Genomic DNA, 22349 nt, shown 5'->3' with positions numbered 1-22349 from the left:
ACCCAATAAACTGGTTTTTCTCTGTGACAGAGTCTGTTCCCTCCCCTCCCCTTTGTGTTTTCACAAAAGCCCTGTAAGGTAGGCTAGGATGAACTCCACCCCCCCCCTATTTAAATATATCTCCCGCCTTTCTGCACAAGAGTACCCAGGGTGGTGGCCTGGCTCCCTCATATCCCATAACCCATTGTTTCTGCCGCAATGAATAACTTAAGATTTCCCTGGCTTGGCGTCTTGCAGGTGGCAGTGTGCAACTCTCACCATCATTGACCAGTGGCAAAACTGGCAGGGACTGATGGGAGTGATGTCCCAAAACATCTGGTGGGCACCAGGTTGCGGACGGCTGCTTAAGGTCACTCAGCTTCAGTGGCTGAACAAGGATATTGAATTTGGGTCTGTCTGTTCTGAGACACTGTCCTCTGCCCCACATTTGACACTGTTCAGCTTCAGTTGTTAGCTGCACAGGTAATGATTTATACCTGCTACCACATTCACTAAGGGACGCGGGTGGCGCTGTGGGTTAAACTACAGAGCCTAGGCCTTGCCGATCAGAAGGTCGGCGGTTCGAATCCCCGCAACGGGGTGAGCTCCTGTTGCTTGGTCCCAGCTCCTGCCAACCTAGCAGTTCGAAAGCCCGTCAAAGTGCAAGTAGATAAATAGGTACCACTCCGGCGGGAAGGTAAACGGCATTTCCATGCGCTGCTCTGGTTCTCCAGAAGCGGCTTAGTCATGCTGGCCACATGACCTGGAAGCTGTACGCCGGCCGAGATGACAGGCAGAATCCGTGACCAACGAAAAGAGACGGTGGAAGAAGAATGGACAAAATTTAAAGGTTATCTTAAGGACTACTATAAACTTAATGAATGTTAAAATGTTGTGGTTCCCAGAAACAAAGGGGTTCAGGATATAAGGTTAGAATTATAAAAGAGGATTAAGATGATAGAGAATGGAAAGTAACAATGGGGAGTTGCTGGTTGAATTATGGACATTGGGATGCAGAGAGGGGGGGTATGGGGAAGTCCAAGAAAAGAGGTTTATGAAAATATGTTTGAAACTATACGTGTATGTTTGTCACTTTTAGTGTTTGTTTGTTTCTTTTAAAAATTTTGTAAAACCAATAAAAAATATTTAAAAAAAAAAAAAAAATGGAAGCTGTACGCCGGCTCCCTCGGCTAATAAAGCGAGATGAGCGCCGCAACCCCAGAGTTGGCCACGACTGGACCTAATGGTCAGGGGTCCCTTTACCTTTACCACATTCACTTAATAGAAAGATTGCCTTCTCTTTAAAACGTGAGTAATAGAATCGTATTTCTAATGATGATGACTTTTCAAGTTGGCTATTCCTAGCTTGCAAGCAGGTTAGTTGTTCTGCGAGGTTCTTTAAAAAAATAAATTTATTTATTGCTTGTTTCCCCACATTTCAGCATATATGTGTGTGTGTGTGTGTGTGTGTGTGTGTGTGTGTGTGTATGCCCTCCCGAAAAATCAGTAGTCTTTTAGTGTGCCATTTTCCTCACATACACATTTTTGCAGACAATTTCTCCTAATATAATGAATTTGGTATGCTTGTTTTTGCTAATATGGACATTGGTTGGTTGGATCACAAAAGCTGGAGAAAGTGTGCATTGCAAAAGATATCTGCAGTTTGGTTCATGTATTGTTTTGGGAAGGACACATTGCATTAAAATACAGACCAATCCAAATTTCTCCTCCAGCCCTAGTTCTTTCTGTGCCTTGTGCAGATTGTTGCCTCGCTGTACTGATTCTCCATACCCTTAACAGTATAAGGAAGTTCTTCTGTATAAATATACCCCCCCATTTGTCTATTGATGAAAGGATTTTATTATAATGCTCCATTGATACGACATCTTTGAAGTAAGCTCTTTGCATTTGTTATCTGTGATAGCCAGCAGCTGACAGACACAAAAGGGTTGCCTTTCCCTTGCAGGAGAAATGGCCAGGTGTAGCTTGGACAGTGTGTGGGGGAGACAGACCTTTAATTCTATACTTTGTATGCAGATTCAATCCCTGGCATCTCCAGGTGAGTCTGGAAAAGACTTGCTGTGTAAAACCCCTCAGAGCTGCTTTCAGCCAGCATAGACAGTCAGGAATCAGCTGGCCAGTGATCTGACTCAGTAGAAGGTATCTTCCTACGATCCTGAGTCCTGAACTGTAGAGGTGTGTTTATAGGTAATGGCCAGCACTTTAAACTGAGCCTGGAAATGGAGCGACAGCCAGTGGAGCTGATTTGCAGATTTCAAACACTAGCTCTGGGCAAAACTTTTGCTGCTCCATTTTATAGCAGCTAAAGCCCAGTCTCTCTCTCTCTCTAATTTTTATTAAATTTCCTGTTTTACAATTTAGAAAATTCATTTAAACAACCTTAAAATATCAAATACCCTTCTTCTCTTTCTATGGTTCATTTTGCAAATCCCTGCATATTTTATATAAACTAAGCCATCCAGTATTCCATTTTTACTTCCATCAAAACCTATTTACACTGTTGAATTTATCTTAATGCTGCCAATGTTTTCAAGTGTACACAATTTTCCCCCATTTAGTCAATAAACATTTTCCAATCTTCTTTAAACGAATGTTCTTCTTCTCTTATTCTATAAGTTGGATCCGCAAGCTGTGCATATTCCATCAGTTTAAGTTGCCATTCTTCTTTGGTTGGGACATCATTCGATTTCCATTTTGGGGCTAACAAAACACAGGCCGGCATAGTGGCATACATAAATAACCCTGTTTCTGTATCGGTGTCCTACTGATCAAGTGCCACTTCCTTCCTGTCTGGATTAATGAAGGGGATCTCTACACGCGAGAAGCCGTTGGCAAGTGAGAGAAAGCTGGTCTTAACGTAAGAAGAGACCTGTTGGATCAGGCTAAAGGCCCACGTACTCCAACATCATGTTCTCACTGTGGGAAGCTAAATCATAGAATTGTAGAGTTGGAAGGGACCCTGTGGGTCATCTAGTCCAACCCCTTGCAAGGCAGGAATAGATTCTGCCTGTGGAAAGCCTACAAGCATCAAACTAGAAAGGACCAGACCATATAAACAGCTTTATCAAGTTAGAGAGACCCAGTTGCCCTGTTTAATGCAAGGGAACAGTTTTTCGTCCCTTCAGCTGTGAGCAATATCAATACCGGGCTTGCATATCAGAAGTGAAAAGTGAAACCATCTCTCTCTCTCTCCCCCCCCCCCCCTGCTGTCCTTTTGCTTTCATGCTTTTCTGAAAATAGCCAACCATTATTGTGATTAAATCAGGGCTGGGCTGAGCTGCATGAGGTGAGCCTGCCAGCAGTGGGAGCAGTCAGCTAAGTTAACATTTGGTTGAACTTCAGTACTTGCAGGATGATGGGTTGAAAACGTTTGTGCGTTGGGGTGGTGTGGTTGTTTTTTTTGCAGCATTGATTCAAGTGTATTGCCTGTAAGTGTACAAAACACACACACACACACATACACACATGAATGAATCATTTAGTTTTGTTTGCCATCAAAGAATAAAAGAACTTGCGTCAACGCTGGGCTGTGAACCCATCAGCATACCCGAATGAAATTTTAAATAAAACATAGGCAGCACTCGGTCTGCAAAATTCATCTTCGCTGTAAGTAAAGGAGCTTTGGGTGGCACTTAAAACTGGACTCCCAAGTAGCCTTTGTTCTTTAAGAGGATTCAGTATCTGTTAAAGCAGATGTCAAATATGGAAATCGAAATGTAGGCCAATCTGTTCTTATGATTCATCGAAGTAAATGCAAGCCTGCCCTGTTGATAAAATGTGCGTTTTGGGGTGAAAATGTTTCCCCTTTCCTCTGCTTATTCATAGGCCAGTATTAAAACATCTAGTGTAGATATTTACTATTAAAAATAAAAGTTTTGCAGAGCAATCTTAAATGGGGCCAGAGAGAACCAGAGTGAACATTGCATCTGAAAGGGTGGAAGGTGGGGGGGGATTTATATATATATATATTTGCAATGTGCAGCACAGCTAGGAGGCCTATGGATTTAGATCTCTTGGATCTAAGACCTCAAACGCCCTGCCCCCCAAACACCCTATTTTTCCTGGCTACCAGCAAAGACAGACCTGCTTGTAGGTCGACAGGCTAGCAGAGAGGGGCCCACTGAGCATCCTCAAGCACACCAGCTCTCAACATAGAGGGATTAGGACTGCAGCCTTGGATTACTTTTGTTCCGATAAAATTGTCTTGGTCGGGAATTTCAAATGGCGTGAAAACCTTGCGCTGGGTCTGCCCTTAAACATGCTGCATGTGGATGTTGGTAAGCTAGATGCTCCCATTCAAGACCAGCCATCAAATATTCATGCATTCTAATGGAAAATCTTCACTCTAGAGGCACCTGGGTTCTTCTTCTTTTTTTTGCTTTTAACACGATTCTCCCCGCCACAATGTGTGTTTTGTCGAGCTTGCATTTAAAACTTAAATGCAAGTTACAAGGGAAGACTTTTAAAACTTAACTCCCGATAACAAAAATGTCCGAAGGAGGCAGTATAATAATTGGCAATCTGTCGATCCAAATGTGAAGATTTTAAGCAACACAACAGAAGCATTGGAATATGGCTGGGGTGGGTGTGTAAGGCATAATACAACAAACGTGATGAGAAGTAGAACAGAAATAAGCGTAAATCAGTGAAAACTCGTCAAATGACATGATTCTCAAATCCAGCTGAGCCCGCTATTTAACAACATTTTGATTTCCATCAAGCCAGTTTCAAGATTTAGCTTTGTTGGTAACTGTTGGCCTTCATGTAACGTACAAAAATAAAATTGAGATAACTGATAAAATCAGACTTATCCGGTAACTTAATGTGATTTTTTAAAAATCAGGGTACCACTTTTTTTTTTAAAGCAGATCAGTATTTCCTTCCAGTGCCTTATGTCAGAAAATAATTAAACAGATAATGAGGGAGATCCTTCCCCTCAATGAAACCACAGTGGCAGAAGTTTATGTTGTATAATATTTTTTTGCTAATCTGACTTCAAGGACTGTAGGAGGCACTAATTGGAATCTAGGAAAGGTTCTTTCCTTCGTCAGACAGAATTAATTAATCTTAAGTAATTGATTATCTGGACCTGGCTCATATTTAAATAAACTATACCAGTTGAATATCTTTACTGATGCTACTTCTACACTATACATTTAAAGCAGTATTAAAACACTTTACGGAAGGGACGTAAAAGCCTCAGCGCCTAGGGCTTGCCGATCGAAAGGTCGGCGGTTCGAATCCCCACGGCGGGGTGTGCTCCCGTTGCTCGGTCCCAGCGCCTGCCAACCTAGCAGTTCGAAAGCACCCCCGGGTGCAAGTAGATAAATAGGGACCGCTTACTAGCGGGAAGGTAAACGGCGTTTCCGTGTGCGGCTCTGGCTCGCCAGAGCAGCGATGTCACGCTGGCCACGTGACCCGGAAGTGTCTCCGGACAGCGCTGGCCCCTGGCCTCTTAAGTGAGATGGGCGCACAACCCTAGAGTCTGTCAAGACTGGCCCGTACGGGCAGGGGTACCTTTACCTTAAAACACTTTACACAGTCATGACTTCCCCCAAAGAATCCTGGGAATTAACAGTTTTGTTATATCTCCTTTTCTTTATATACATATAAGCTTCTGGATTAAGGAGGTTTCATATTAGAAAAACTCGTAAGTTTTAATCATAATTTTATTTGGTATTTTATATGGTCGTCTTTTTGCAATTTTCTAATACAAGTACTGATGGCACCCTTCTGATGTGTGAAAGCTCCGCGGCAAATCTGAGATATGGCATTTGGCAGATTCGCCGCAGGTTTGATTCCCATTTCTCTTGATCCGTACACAGAATCATGAGAATGAGTTAACCTTTCACCACTTTGATGTACTCACTAACAAAGTAGTAAAGAGCTCTGAACTGGTGGGATGGTAGTCCTATTAATGTGGTTGCAATATTCACACATGTTCTCCAGCAGTGTGGATCACTCCATGGGGAAACTGATTACATGGAGCAGTGTGTGTGTGTGTGTGTGTGTGTGTGTGTGTGTGAGAGAGAGAGAGAGAGAGAGAGAGAGAGAGAGAGATTCTTTTGTTCTTTCTTACAGCGCAATTTTAGGCCATGTCCACTTGGAAGAAAATCAGTTTCCCCACGGAGCAATCCACACTGTTGTTGTTGTTGTTGTTGTTGTTGTTGTTGTTGTTGTTGAAGATCAGTTTCCCCATGGAGTGATCTACACTGTTGTTGTTTTATACTTCATAATAGCACACTTTTCACCGAATACATATTCCTCCTATTACATCACACATTTCATCTATTATACATTCTTCTATTTCATATACAGTGGTACCTCGGGTTACATATGCTTCAGGTTACATACGCTTCAGGTTACAGACTCTGCTGACCCAGAAATAGTGCTTCAGGTTAAGAGCTTTGCTTCAGGATGAGAACAGAAATCGTGCTCTGGCGGCACGGCGGCAGCAGGAGGCCCCATAGGCTAAAGTTGTGCTTCAGGTTAAGAACAGTTTCAGGTTAAGAACGGACCTCCGGAACGAATTAAGTACTTAACTCGAGGTACCACTGTATTAACCACCAACAAGCAGTTCAAAAGGCCACAGATAGCTCTTCTGCCAGGCCTTTGGCTAATTAAATGGTGTTTTGGACTGGCACCTAAAGATACGCAATGAAGGCACAAGGAGAGACTCCTTGGGAAGAGCATTCCACAAATGGGGAGCCCAGCACACAAAAATGTCTGCTGTCCTGTGGCCACCTTCTGGGCCTCTCCTGGAACGGAGCTTTAAAATTTCATAAAGGGGAACAAACTACTTGCAAGATGTCAGTACCGTGGGTTGCATTGACCCTGCACTGGGGTAGGGAAAGCTGCCCACCAAACAGTGAATGGTTAAGTCAGGTCATAATACGATCATGTGGATCCATTCTGAGTGAATGCACAGATTACCGTGGTCAGTAGCTGCCACAGTAGGATTCTACATAGCGCATTGCTTCAAATACAATTAGATAAAGGAAATTAGCGAGCTATGGGCATTTGAATCAGAAAACTTCATTCAGGAATGAAGGCTATGATGGTAGACAAGGAGGTCAGAATAACATTACAATAGGCCCTTTCATCGCTTTCAAGGCGCCAGATTGTGTAGATTAATGTAAATCACAAGAGTCTGCGCTGATATAAATAATGTCATTCATGCAGTTATCTGTGACTGATCAACCAAATAAACCAATTACATGATGAAATATTTTTAACATCTCATGATTTGCTTTACTAGCGGTTTCCAAGGACTGCGCAAGTTCTAGAGATCATGAATACCCCCAAAATACAGATTAGAGCCCAATCTCATAGTAGCCTAGCCAGCAAAAGAAACCCCTTTTGCTCTCATGCTGAAACGCTCAGAACACCAGGGCTGGTTTTGCAAAAGTCATGGGCGTTAATGTGCTGGAATGTGTGTGAGAATGTGTGGCACATGCACACTAAGTATGTAAGAGACTGGGAAAGGGAGGGAGGGAGGCATAAAGGGAATAAAATAAATCTATAACCACATTCTGGAGTTTTGGAAATGGCTTTACCTTGCCCCCAAGCTATGGAATTCCCTCCTCACAGAGGCACATCTGGTACCTTCATCCTTTACCTTTTTGAGACTTAAGATATAAATGGTTTAGCATCCAGCTTACTCTTCTGATTGCAGATTTCTTTAGAATATCAGCCACAGGGCTGTGAAGATTAGCCAAAGATGGGTTGGGATCCTCTCACCACAATATTCTCAGAATCAGAATATTCAGAGCTAATTAGCAATTTAAGTCAAACAGATATCCAGCATTAATGGAAGTCCATTTGACACGCTTTGCACATATTTCTTTACTCATTTATTTTATTAGATTTGCATACCACCCTTCATCCAAAGATCACAGGGCCGTTCACAACATAAAAGTACAAAATGAGAACACAAAATACATAATGAAACAAAAGCAAACCAATAAACACACACTGCACACATTTAAAATGACATATAATACACTGCACACACTTTTGTAAATCAACAGAATCTTTAATTAAAATAAATAAAATAAAATTACATATAATGTTAATCGGCCAAAGGGAGACAGGAGCCTGCATTGCTGTGCAAAGTTAGTTACACAAACCCGTTTATTTCACATAGCTCTGCACAGAATCAGGCAAAAACAAAAGGGAAATTCAGAAGCCGAAATCGTCAGAAGATCTGCCAGAAGATCTGTGCAACAAGTAAGGAGTTCAAAGCTTCCATACATAGCTATAGAGACGGAAGAGAAATCTATTAACCTGGCAGGTTCCTATTCCAAGGGAGCTTTCTGAAAACCGAACAGTTTCTCAGAATGAGGCTCAAGCTGCAAAAAAACCCACAACCTTTTGCGATGCGTCTTGACCTGCACGTAGTCGGCAACTGAAAGGGCAAAGAAAAAGTAGCTGAACTTTGTGCGGAGAAATGAGAAAGCAGAGCAGAATTAGGCAGAACGTTTCCAATAAAAATTCTACGGCTGACATAGTTGGTGTTAGCTGGTTGTGCACTGTATATTCCGATTGCCAGTGCCAGCCTCTGGGACCAATTCTCGCTGGGGCAACCTACGGGGCAGTCTATCAACAACGTGCAACACCTTCGTTGAAAGTGCTACGCTGGTTGCCAATTTGCAACCGAGCTAGATTCAAGGTTTTCCTACTGGGTTATAAAGCCCTATATGCATCCGGGCAGGATCTGAGAAGCTGCCTCTCCCCTTCCATCCCACCCTGGTCACTCAGAGGTGTGTGTGGATGAAGACCTGCTAATGCTGCCACATGTCCCTGCGGCGAAAGTCTTTTAAGTGTTTTAGCACCAGTTCTCTGGAATTCTCTTGCCTCAAAAGTGAAGCAACGTCCGGCATTCTGCGATTTTTGACGTTTGTTGAAGACATTTCTTTTCTCCCACGCTTTCTCAAATCAATCAGATTTGTTTCTGTGGTTTTAAACACTTTCTGGTTTTCAAGTTTTTTTGGGGGGGGGGTTGGTTTTGAAATAATATATAATTTGAAATAATAAGTGTTGAATTATAGCAATACAAAATACATATCCATATTTAGAGATTTCTCTGAGTCTCCAGACTTCCCACCCTCCCCTCCATGAGTCCTATTGTCAACCTTTTCAACTGCATATTGTTTTATAATCCATATTTTATATCTCTCCATATTGTCCATGATATTTGCTAGATTGCAAGTGTTATTAGAATCCTGCTGATGTTTTCATCTGCTTACAATGGTCTCCTAGATCAATTATAATTTTTTCCCATTCTTTATTGAAATGTTGGTCTTCTTGGTTCCTGATCTTTCCAGTCAATTTTGCCAGTTTGGTGTATTCCAACAGCTTGGTTTGCCATTCCTCTCTGATAGGGACTTTGTCTTCTTTTCATCTCTGGGCTAGTAGCATCCGTGCGGCTGTTGTCGCATACATAAAAAGTCTTTCCTGTTCTTTTGGGGTATCAGTACCTACAATTCCTAATAAAAAAGCTCCTGGTTTTTTTTAATATAAGGTTATTTTCAAGTTTTAATGCTGACTTTTTATGTGTCTTAGGTTTTATATTCTATTTTGGAACACTGCTTGGGTATTGCCTAAATGGAGGGCGCTTTATAAATGTTGGGGGGGGGGGGATGATGTCTCTTCCATACAAGTGATGTCTTTAAGCAATGGGTCTCAAACCTTTCCCAACATGCAAAGACAGGCTGCGGCAGATTGAGCGGATGAGACAAATAGTCCAACGGTCAAGAAGGCGTTTTCTGCACGTGCTGTAGAGGGAAGTGAGGGGCAGGTGGGGCTTGTCAACATGGGAAGGGAGCCCATTTGGGAGAAAGAAAACTCTGGCCCCAAACTTCTACTGCCTTGTGGGATATTTTCGGGAGAAGGAAAAGCTAAGGAGTAAACCCAACACAGATCCGGATGGCTGGAGCATCAAACTACCTGCAATGTAGAAGTCCGAGAATGCTGCCAAAAGCCTTGTTTAGAGTAGGTGAGCCTCGCAGCACTGCACTTTTCAAACATTATTTTGGAGGAAGAACCTCTCCGTTTTATTTCTCCTCATTATCAAATGCGATCTCTTTTACCTCTGAAAAGTATTCTTAGTTTCTTTTCTCTCTCTGGACTCTATGTCTGCTCTATTCCCGTCACTCTGCTAAGTTCAGCTGCGCAAGGATAAATCTTTGCGCTAATTGAACAAGAATCTTGGTTCTACTTTGGATAAAAGCTACCGGATTTCAGCCTTAGGCTTCACTTCTAATCCCACTTACCGGGGAGTAAACCGCCTTGAAATCAGTAAGACTTACTTCAGAGTGGACTTGGTTAGAATCACACTCAAGTTTGGCTCCAGAAGCCCAAAGCACTCCTGCCTTTCCATATTATGAAAGCATTTCAACCCCTCAATCATTTTAGTTGCCATTTTCCTGGTTCTTTAATATCCTTTTTCCAGGGGTTGTTGCCCCTAAAGGCAGTACACCACAGAGCCAGTGTGGTGTAGTGGTTAAGAGCGGTAGTCTGCTAATCTGGGGAACCGGGTTCGCATCTCCGCTCCTCCACTTGCAGCTGCTGGGTGACCTTGGGCTAGTCACACTTCCTTGAAGTCTCTCAGCCTCACTCACCTCACAGAGTGTTTGTTGTGGGGGAGGAAGGGAAAGGAGAATGTTAGCCGCTTTGAGACTCCTTAAAAAGGGAGTGAAAGGCGGGATATCAAATCCAAACTCTTCTTCTTCTTCTTTTTCTACACAGTATTCCAAGCAGGTCTATATCATTGATATAATAGTGGCATTTTGAGACTGTCACTCGTAGAAGATCTCAGGAATGGCGCTGGGAGCAGCCCAGGTGACTTTTATCTGAACATCCAGTCTCTCCTCCACCTGTGGCTCAGGGGTGCCATGGAAAAAGCAGAACTTTTAAACATTAAACAAGACGCAGGATCTTTTTCATGACAACCTTTTAACATGATTAAGTCAAGGCGCGATGGGTCATTTGGGGTTTATGTTTCACTCTGCTCCTTGGGACGCTTCTAATGAATGTCACGATGTCAGATTTCAGATGCGGAATGTGCATTTTAAGTAAGCAGTTCTTAAGAAATCTTCCCCCGTCATATTGCTTAACTGTTGTTGGGCAAATGATTTATTGAAGCTCCCGAGGCAGCAGAACATGGACTGTTGGACTGTTGTCTTTGTCTGTGTGTGCGTTAAGGGCTACACTGAATTATTTTATTGTAAGTGCGCACTGATACATCATGCCTTGCGCTCGGGGAGACGTTTTCTGTATAATCACATTCCATTAAATATTTAGCTTTGAAAAAAGAAAGTCATGATATTTGCTAACTAGCGTGGCATTGTAGGACTCCTAGAGCTCATTGGATGGGGCAAAGCCGTACACTAGCTTCCCAGCAAGTGGGTCTCTGTGGTTTACTGGGAGGGAGCTGGCGAGGCAGGAGGAAAGGTCAGTACGTTGCGCAGGATAGACTTGGCTGGGGCGTTTGCACTGCAAGGACCTCCCTGCCACCTCCAAGGAACAGTGACCTACTTGCCAGGAAGTTCACTTAGTATTTCCACCCCACTGGATGAGACACTCCTGCTTGCAGTCCTACCTGCGCCTGTGTCTTCTTGAATTTATTTGGACTTGCACCTGAAGAAATTGATATAAGATTGTGCTACATGGCAGCAGTAATGATGATGATGATGATGATGATGATGATATTAGTAGTAGTAGTAGTACCCCACCTATCTGGCTAGGCTTCCCCAGCCACTCTGGGTGGCTTCCAGCAGAATATAAAAAACATAATAAAACGTCAAACATCAAACACTTCCCGATACAGAGCTGCCTTCAGGTGTCTTCTAAAAATTGTGTCGTTCTTTATCTCCTTGACATCTGATGGGAGGGTGTTCCACAGGGAGGGCGCTACTACCCAGAAGGCCCTCTGCCTGATTCCCTGCAACTTCCCACAGTGAGGGAACCACCAGAAGGCCCTCGGTGCTGGACCTCAGTGACAGGGCTGAACGATGGGGGTGGAGACGCTCCTTCAGGTATACAGGGCCGAGACTGTTTAGGGCTTTAAAGGTCAGCACCAGCACTTTGAATTGTGCTCAGAAACATCCTGGAGCCAGTGAAAATCCATTCACTGCCAGTCACAAGTCTAGCTGCCACATTCTGGATCTTTCTCATACTTTGAATAATAGAATTGTAGAGTTGGAAGGGACCCTACGGACATCTAGTCCGACCGCCTGCAATGCAGGAATATGCAGCTGTCCCATATGGGGATCAAACCTGCAACCTGGGCATTACCAGCGCCATTCTCTAAGCAACTGAGCTATCTTACCTAGGAGTCAGTCCCACTGAGCCCTCACTGTAACACTAAGTTGAACTGTGGCTTGGCTTCTGTTAGCACTGCAGGAGTGGACAAGGGGCAATGTGTCCGTGATTTTCATCCTATGCTACTGTCACTCTAGTCCTGTCTTGGGGAAGGCTACAGTCCTATACACATTTACCTGGGACATCCTTTGCTGATCAACAGGGCATACTTCACTGTACATATATCAGTTGCTTTTATTATATCAGGACAAATCCAGTAATTGCAATATAATCTGTGGGTTGGACTGAGCAATGTGCATTCAATTCTGCATGGATGTAGTCTAACACATTGGTGTTAGAGAAAATAACCTTCGCTGCAAAAGGTCTACAAGATTTACTTTCAGGTTTAAAAAAAAGGGGGGAGAATTAAAATATTCTAATACTAGAGAACTTGAGTGCATATTATTACCGCACTGGCAGATTCTGCTTACAGGGAAAGTATTTTATAAAAAGCTAGGGATTTATCATTTCTTCATTTTGTTAGGGAAGAGGGAGAATTGCAAATGCTGTTCATGTTAACCAGCTGTCGCTTAATAGCTTGCTTAATAGTAGCCCGGTGCTGCTGCTTGTCTTAACATGAGTTTTCACTCAGCTTTTTCTTGTGTAGCATCTGTGGAGTAGGCAGCTTAATAGGAGTCTGTCGTTTGGATGTACTCTTGACACTCTAGCTTTTTCTTAGCTTTGCCAAGGCCTATTTGCCATATGCTGGATGGAAGGGTATCAAGGCTGCACTGCTTTCTCGTCTGTGATCTGATGCATGGTACATTTTTTGTTCTTTAGTGCAAACCCAGCATTTGGTTTCTCTGTGTAGGTGGCCGCCTATAGGCAAACCTTGAATTATTGCCTTACTACTTAGAAGTAATTGCGGAGTGGGGTGGGGGAGTTAGATGATTGCAAAGGGAAAGGAAGAGACATTTCTTAAAGCCAAGGTCGCAACATGCTAGCTCAGTTAGCTTTCTGCCCCCACTGCCCTATAGCGGCGCAGGGGCGGGGGGGGGGGGACTTTAACATTGGCATGTTGCAGAGAATTCTGGAGAGCCATTTAGGATGCCCACTCAGTTCATGATGAGGAGCTGCCCCTTGGCCTCACGTGAACTGAAGGTGTGCCCTAGGGCAGGGGTCTGCAACCCGCGGCTCCGGAGCCGCATTTGGCTCTTTTACACCTTTGCCGTGGCTCCGGGGCAGATACTAGCAAGGGGAGGAGGCGAATTGTGCACCCCGACACTCCCCACTGTGGCAGGCGCTGTACTGGCTGTGACGTCGCATGGGGGCGGTGCGTGTGTTAGTCATGCACCGTCCCGACGTCACCTTCCCACCCGCTGTCAGATTGCGGCTCCGGAGATATATTTGTTTTAAATGTCGCAATGGTTTTGCGGCTCCCAGTTTTTTTTCCCTTCGGAAACGGGTCCAAGTGGCTCTTTTTGTCTTAAAGGTTGCAGACCCCTGCCCTAGGGCATTCCCATGAATCTTCTGTGACTGCACATTACAGTGGGGATTCAGTAGAGGGGGCTGCCTCAGGTCCAGGAGCCAAAGCTGGCCTCTCTGTATAGGTTTCAGGACTTTGCCTGGTCTACACTGCCTCCTCAGCCACAACCATTCTGCCCAGGCCACATTCCTCACTGACTCAACTTCACACCCCAATTTTTTTTGCCAGAATGTGTCCTTGAATTTTTACATGGCTTCTTACTTGCCTGGATGGAGGACAGTGTCTGGAGCAGATCAGCAATAACTCACACGGCTTCAGGGAGCTCTTTATTCAAAGAAACCAGTAAGCTCAGGAGGCCAGGCCTAGGGAGCACAGCAACTCTTCCTGGTGGAACTTGCCCCTATGAGGCAGTTGCAAGGACTGAAGGTCCTCACTTTCCCACAGCTCCCTAAGGCTCCTCTTACCCTGGTTCCTTCCCAAGCAGTCTGAGGCTCTTTTGTCTTGTCTGTCTTTGCTCTGCTCTCTTCCTACCTCTTCAGGTTCTGGGGGACCAGGGGAAGGGGAGCTTATCACAGCAGGAAGGGAAGACCTCCTGGCTTCCTCACCAACCTGACACATTGCTACCTCTTGGCCCCCTTTTTCTCCGCCTCTGCCTCTGATTCTGGACTGTTCTCTGCCACAGCCTCTTCCTGCTCACTAAACCCCGTTGCCTCTTCAGCTTCTGACACCCCCTCCTCCTCCCAGTCTGTTCCCTCTTCTACTTCTGACCACTCATCATTGTCCCACCAGCAATCCCCTGGCTCTGAGTCTTCTCCCCTGGGGCTTCCCCAGCTGGTGCCTGCCACCACTCCTCTGCATCCAGCCAGCCCATGACAGATAGAGAGAGGTGCCCTAGTGTGTCTAGAAAGTAGCCTAGCAGGCAATGGTAACATTTACACCCACTGCACTGTTTGCTTTTGCCTCTGGCCCTGCCTGTCATTTTCATGTGGCCCCCAGAAGGCTAACCAGTAAGGATTGTGGCCCTCATTCTGAAAAAGGTTCCCTGTCCCTGATTTCCTACCTTTCATTCAAGGAGTTTAAGCCATTAAACATGGTTTTCTTCCCACCCCCATGTTATCCTCACAACCAGCTTGTGAGGCAGGTGTGGCTGCCTTTGAGTGGGCCAAGGTCACCCAGTAAGCTTTGTGGATTTCAACTTGGGTCCCACCCACTCAGTCCAACATTCTGAAGCTCTACACCAGCCTGGTTCTTCCAAGTAAGCTTATCCATTGCTGATCTCCCAGTTGAGAAATTCCTGCCAAGCTTCTGAAGAACCCCCCGAGTTCCCTCAAACACAGTTTGAAAACCACTTCCCTTTGGTGTCGTGGTCTCTGCCAACATGGGCAAAGCTTGCTGCTGAAAGGGAGGTGCCTGAATCAAAAAGCTACTAGTTAGGGAAGGGGGGAAAGTTTTGGAGGGCTGCTCTGAACCTCGGGGTCTGCGAAAGTGGCTTCATGGACAAAGCATTGCAGATGCCTCTGATCACTCGGGGTGCTTTTAGTCCAATTGCTGTTGTGTTGGGACTTTTTAAACTTTAGAATTGAGGTGCATATGAAATGATGAAAACCCTTAACTTGCTGGCAGCTTTACCGTTCTGTGTTCACATGTGACAGACTGGGTTTTCTTCTTACGGACTGACATTTTACCTCCTGAGTTCAACACCTTTTTTTAAAAAAAAAGCCACACACACGTACAGTGCTGTTAAGGGAGGAAATCAGCGGTGGGTCTTTTAAAATAGTAACAAGATTTTCTTCTCGTCATCCTTAGCTTCATAAAATGACATCTTGAGCTGCTTATCTGTTGGTCTGACCGTTGCTTCTTGCTAAGGCTTTTCCAAAGCCTGATTTGGGATGCTTCAAGGAACCAAGGCACAGCGAAGAAAATGCACTGCTCTGATTGCCTCTCACCCTCTCCCCATTGATCTGCCATTTCCGAGAGTTATTATATCCATATTTTATGTGCCCACGGGCAGTGGGTAAAGTTAAATTAAATAACCATCTGAAAGGCTTTTGTAGGGAAGTTTCCTGGCGTTTTGTAGAAATCATGAAACGTAACAAGGCAAGTTCAGTATATTTACCAAAACAAACAAACACATACACAGCTTATAGAATCGTAGAATTGAAGAGTTGGAAGGGACCATGAGCTTCATCTAGTTCTACCCCGTTATGCAGGAATCTCAACTAAAGCATCCATGACAGATGGCCATCCAACCTACCGTATTTTTCGCTCCATAAGGCACACCTAGTTTTTAGAGGGGGAAATCAAGAAACAGGCTTCAGCGAAAGCAACACGAAGCGCTCCCTCTGTGCTTCGGAGGCTTCGCGTTGCTATCGCTGAAGCCAAGGAGGCTACATTCCCTCCATAGGACGCACACACATTTCCCCTTAATTTTTGGAGGGGGGAAAGTGCGTCCTATAGAGTGAAAAATGCATTAACTGGCCTATAATTTCTGACCACCACCCAATCCCTTCTTTGTTACAGTGACCGCTTTCAAATCCTATGATACAGAGGCCGATTTTAGTGACAAGTTGTATATTTTTTATGGAACTTAAGCAGTTTCACATTTGAGTTCTAAGAACTCTTCAACAGATACTCTCCAGACCCTTGCGGGTCAATAAGACCTCAAACTTGTCACAAATATTTGTCATTCATCAGGCTCCCTTCCTGGAAGAATCAGTTCAGGCACAAGTGTCAGCCCTATGTCTTCTGCGGTGAAGACAGATGCAAAGATGCATATCCTTGCGTGTTATCTGGGTCCACTGTGCACAATTATTGCCCATGACTTCCTAAGCGCAAAAAGTGGCATGACTCTTCTGTATTGGGACCTTGGTTTCAAATATCATATCCTAATGAATAGTCCTGAAGCATTATGTGTGTTGCACTGACTTGCGTCTGGAATTCCCCCTGGATGTGCTTCTGCTGGTTTAGTAATTGTATTTGGCAAAGGATATATTTGATGTTTAATAATTACTGGACTTTATTACAGTTTCCTCTGGGTTATATGAAAGGGACTCTTTTCTCCCTTCTCTCACACCCTATTCGGAACTGTAAATATGTATATTTTTAAATATTCAACATTGTGTTTCAGGTTGTCGCAAAACATTCCCGTCTTTGCAAGTTCCCAGCACAGCCAAGGATATTCGCAGTTCCTGGCTACTTTGCTTGAAGAATTACACTTCAAAAATGAAGATTTTGAAAGTTTAACAAGAATATTCAGAAGCGATAGTCTTCCATACTGGTAAGTTCTTCTTTCATTCGTGCCCCATCTGCCACAACTTCATCTTGTCTATGAGTGGAATCCAGCTGGTTCCATGTAATGTCAGAAGGGGATACTTTTGCTAATGGAGGGATAGAGGTGATTTTTGCTCCACGGAGGGAACATTCAGAGCAGGGTAGAAGGTTGTATTCAGGCTTGCAGTAAGAAGAGCAAATTGGCAAACAAACAAACAAAAACACCCACCCCAAAAACTTCCTCCTCCTGCTCTTCTGTAATTGTTTGCAGGATCCAAAACCCTTCCATAAGCACAAAGATCTCAGTTGGATTCCACCCAGTGCCATTAAAAATAAAAGCACGCCAGTTGCATTGGAGGGGTGAGAGAGGAGGAGTTGATGGGGAAATGACTGGGACTGAAAGATAAGATTATTGCTTATCAAGATGGTTCCATTTGTCTCTTTAACCTTCTGTGATCACTAAACACATTTAATAAACACCGCTTAGGAATGAGTTAGCAAAAGCCTTCAATTTAAGGCAGAGCATCACTCTGGTCAGTGCTTGTTTGGCCCCAGCCAAAGCATTCCGTTCAGTTACATGTTACCACATTGTAGGAAGGATGTGGACAAGCCAGAGGAGATTGAGAGGACAGGAGCGAGGTGATAAAAAGGTTTTAAAACAGAAGATGCATGAAGCAAGATTGATAGGGCCCAAGTATGTACATATTCAGGCCACAAAAAGCTGATTTGGCAGGAAGCCAAGATTGCAAAAAACCCAAATTGCACACGCGCACACACACACTTATTTATTTTTGCAAACGGCTCTTTCCACTGACACTGAGGGAAGTAGGTTAGCACCACAAGCCTATATGTGTTTACAAGTTTCCCTCTGGTAGATTCCAATTGAAGGGAAACAAACGATTTGTATAATTTCTCCCTCATTCCAAAGGCATGACAGAGGAAAGGGAGGCCTTTGATATTCCTCTCCTGGCCTGCCCCAGTATGGCTTATTTTTGGCCCCTCCAACATCACAGCTCCATCTTCACGGGAGCACCAGCTGTTAACTTTTGTTCAGCATCCTGGAAGAGGCTTGCAATTTCAGATCTCCCTCTCAGAAGATGTCTTTCTCCGCCCTTGCAGATTGTTATCATTTAACATAATTCAGTATTTATTTACTGTTTTCTGTTTCCATGTATAGATGAACTTTTTCACACAGTTAGGGCTTGATACTTTGGGGACATTACAGATTAAGAGGGAATTTTATATTTTAGAGTTCATATCAAATGCCACCGAATCAGACGGCATTCACCGGATTAAGTATATCACTGAAAATGAAACTGTAATACAGTAGGTTTGATAATGATGCTTTCATGATATCGATGGAACTTTTCCTTGTTCTTTTATCTGCAGAATAAGTTGATCATCATGCGCTTCTTTTTCTATGCTGAAACTGGATCAAGATGTGAAGTGACACTGCCAAACAAATTTAATTTAAGTACACCAAATGGGGAAAACCACAAAAATAAAACCTTATTGGTCGAGTTTGTATGAAACAGTGATATGAACGAAGGCTGATCTGTAATTCACCATTGAATTTAACACAACCGTTGAATACATCAAGCCAAACTGAAGCTCTTGTATGATGAATATTTTTGATCTTTCTCATTTCTTCAGATAAGTGGGCTACGCTAAGATTTGGACACTGACAGATCATCTTTCCAGGTCTTTCACTATTTTCATTGTTGCCCTAATGGAGGGGTGGCTGTCCATATCCTATTGGACTTCACCTTCTGTTAGCCACAGCCATCATGTCCTTTGTTCAGGGATTATGGGAGTTGTAGTCCACCAACATTTGGAGAGCTAAAGGTTCTTCATCACTGTAATGGAACACCAACATTTTGTGTGTGTGGCCGTGTGCCATTAACTTCCTAAGGAAATTGTGTCATTCAGCATTTCTGAAAAGTTAAAGCAAATCTAAGGTGCAGTTCTTTGATTTTTCCCCCCAGAAAGAAGTGCCTTAGTAAAGTATGTCAAAGAAACATAATCTGAATTGTCATTGCAGTAGTCACAAAATAATATAACAACCTATGGTTATTATGATATGGAACTTCTTAATAAAGTGCTTATTTTGCTTATTTACTTAATTGTTTGATTTCTATCCCACCTTTCTTTCAAGGAGTTCCAGAGAAGATCCATGGTTCTTCTCCTCTTTTCACTTTTGGAGTACTTTCTCACCAAGCAGCCTATCAGGCTTCGTTTTGCTCTACGATGGTATTGTACTGTGGAGGTTTCCATCCTCAGCTTTTAAGATTGCATTACAAAATCCCTGATTGCATCTTCCGAAACCAGAGAGCGCCCGTTCCTTTCCACAGTTATGTTCCACGCAGCGTATTGCCTTTACAGTATCTGCAGTCAGGTCAGCTGCTCGGCAGCCTACTTTGCTAGCAGAATCCTGCTCCTTCCGAATGTGTTTTGAGGGGCATCCACAGAAGGGGGTCTGAGCCTGAGTGCGCTGGGCAGGATCTATAAAACAGCAAAATAATATTGTTGTTTTTGTCAACTCCCAAGCCCTTTCTTTTCACCAGGTCTTTATTTTTACATTTCCTGTCAGCTTAGCAGCATGATTTTTACAGGTTTATTTTAGGCTCAGTGCTTAGTCTTCTACAACCATTTGAGCTTACATTTTTTTAAAAAAGTAAGTGTTAGTCTTGTAATCTTTTAAGAGGATGTACCGTATTTTTCGCCCTATAGGATGCACTTTTCCCCCTCCAAAAATGAAGGGGAAATCTGCGTACATCCTATGAGGCGAATACAGGCTTTCACTGAAGCTTGGAGAACGAGAGGGGTCGGTGCGCACCGACCCCTCTCGCTCTCCAGGCTTCAGGAAGCTATCAGCAAGCCTGGGGAGCCCGCAGGAGTTCCCACAGGGCTCTCTACGCTGCGGAGAGCAGCCTACCGCACGGCGCACAGCGCCCTGAAGTAGAGCATCCCACGCGCCAGGCAGACATCAGCCAGCCCCACAAGCTCGGGGGACAGCGGGGAGGCGCAGCGCCACCATACCGCTGTTCCCCAACCTGGTTTGGTTTCCCTGACCTGGTTTTGGGGGGGAAATAAAGGGGAAAATGTCCTTTATTTCCCCCCCAAAAAACTAGGTGCGTCCTATGGGACGGAGCGTCCTATGGGACGAAAAATACGGTATTTGTATCTGAATAATAAATCCATTTAACACACACATCCAATTTCAACTTGTTAATTGCTGGAACTCTTAACTTGACTGCCCCTTTCAATCTCCAACAGGTTTGGGGATATTTGGGTGGGGGAGGGGGATACAGGCTTTGTTTTCCCTCACTTTGCTCATAAGGTGGAGTCGGTCGAGGTGCTATTTTCCTTTACAGCCCTATTATTCAGAAGGCAAATTGAGCCAGGTGAGAGATGCACAATTTTTACTTTGGGGGACAAAGTCCCATTTACTATAAATATGAGATTGTCTAGCATAGGTGATCTTATTTCTAAGTAAGAAGTGCTGCCATTGGGTATAGGCAGAACATGGAGAATCCTCATGCTTAAAGTATAGATCTTCAGAAGAATCAGCTCTCTAATTTTATAACTTTTTTTTTAAACCAACTTTTCCTGGCTCCCTTGCCCCCTCCCAGGAATTCAGGTAGTCACAGTTTGATGAAACTTTGTTAGAGATCCCAGGACCTCCACATAGGGTCAAGGGCTCCCAAGCTTTATGAGTACAGTCGTACCTTGGAAGTCGAACGGAATCCATTCCAGAAGTCTGTTTGACTTCCAAAACATTCAGAAGCCCTGTTGGACATTTGGCTTCCAAAAATAGTTCTCAAACCAGAACAGTCACTTCCAGGTTTGCGGCGTTCGGGAGCCAAAACGTTCGAGAACAAAGCTGTTCGGATACCAAGGTACGACTGTACAAGGACTGCTTTTTAACTTCAAAAAGGTTTGCAGACACATAACCCCATTCCAATGCTAATTTTTATAATTTTCAGCTCTGTTAACAGGGGAAAGTAATGCTATCTTGACTTTTTCCTTCGATTAAGGTACTATGGGCTTTTCTCTCAGCCAGAATTCACTGGAACCCATTTCTGACATCTCCCAGGTGGGCGCCATTGCCGCCATAACCTATTTTTCTAGAAAAAATAGCACTGGGCACAAGACCAAAAAAATGTTCTCTGATTCCGCCCACTTTTCTTTCCCTAGTTCCCATCTCACTTTGCCATGTCTTTTGTAAGGAAGGTAGGCTCGAATGAAGAACATGCAAAAGAAGAAGAAATTGGGTGGTAAAAGAAAAAGGGTGAGAAGAAATAAATGGCGGGAGGAGGACAGTTTATAGGTGCAAAGAGATGTACAAGAGTTGTGTAAAGAAAAGGGGGAGTTAATTGGGGAGGGGATTTCCTTCCAACGAGGCTGTTCAGATGAAGTCAGCAAAAATGGCGGAGGCTGGGACCTCCTGAGTGAAGCACTTGGAAGCCACTCAGAAAAGCGAGAATAAACCTAAGCAAGTACAATAGTACCCTGGTTGTTGAAGTTAATCTGCTCCCGAAGTCAGTTTGACTCCCGGAACCATTCTGAAACCAAGGCGCCGCTTCCGATTGGCTGCTGGAGCTTCCTGCACCCAGCTGCGGAAGTCACGTTGGACATTCGCCTTCCAAAGAACATTCAAAAACCTCACTTCTGGGGTTTTCGGCTTTCGGGAGCCAAAACGTACAAGTACCAAGGCATTCGAGAGCCAAGGTACGACTGTATTGCAGACTTATGCATATATGTATACAGTGGTACCTCTGGTTATGTACTTCGTTCCGGAGGTCCGTTCTTAACCTGAAACTGTTCTTATCCTGAAGCACCACTTTAGCTAATGGGGCCTCCTGATGCTGCTGCACTGCCGGAAGACGATTTCTGTTCTCATACTGAAGCAAAGTTCTTAACCTGAAGCACTATTTCTGGGTTAGCGGAGTCTATAACCTGAAGTGTATGTAACCTGAAGCGTATGTAACCCGAGGTACCACTGTAATTGGTGCACTTTATTTTAGTTATAACTTTTATATTTTGTTAGTTTCAGAATTTATTGTTTCTATTATTGTAATAATAACAATAACAATAGAGATATGTGGTTTCCCTCAGTCTTAAAAAGTGTTCCTTCAGCTGCGGCTGTGCTCTGACCTTTCCATGAACCAAGATGAAGCAGAGCTTTCCAACCCAACCCTCCTGCTGACAACACTAAAAGCTGCACTGATTCGCTCAGAATAGTCGCGGGGAGAACTTAACTAAACCTCTCTCCCAAAATGCATCTCTC

The 22349-nt window shown here is 43.9% G+C and overlaps 1 protein-coding gene across 3 annotated transcripts in view; it reads left to right on the top strand.

Annotated features, from left to right (window-relative positions):
* RPAP2 (RNA polymerase II associated protein 2) overlaps positions 1–19177 on the top strand; it is a 61342-nt gene extending 42165 nt beyond the window's left edge. For all 3 annotated transcript variants that reach the window (XM_028732789.2, XM_077928472.1, XM_077928473.1), the window contains 2 exons: positions 16917–17066; positions 18449–19177. In XM_028732789.2, coding sequence (XP_028588622.2) covers positions 16917–17066; position 18449 — 151 coding nt within the window. In that variant the 3' untranslated portion in view covers positions 18450–19177. The remainder of the gene's footprint in view (positions 1–16916; positions 17067–18448) is intronic.
* Positions 19178–22349: the final 3172 nt, after the last annotated feature.

Source organism: Podarcis muralis, chromosome 5, assembly GCF_964188315.1.
Source record: "Podarcis muralis chromosome 5, rPodMur119.hap1.1, whole genome shotgun sequence".
Classification (NCBI taxonomy): Eukaryota; Metazoa; Chordata; class Lepidosauria; order Squamata; family Lacertidae; genus Podarcis; species Podarcis muralis.
This window is presented reverse-complemented; position numbering and strand designations above follow the sequence as displayed.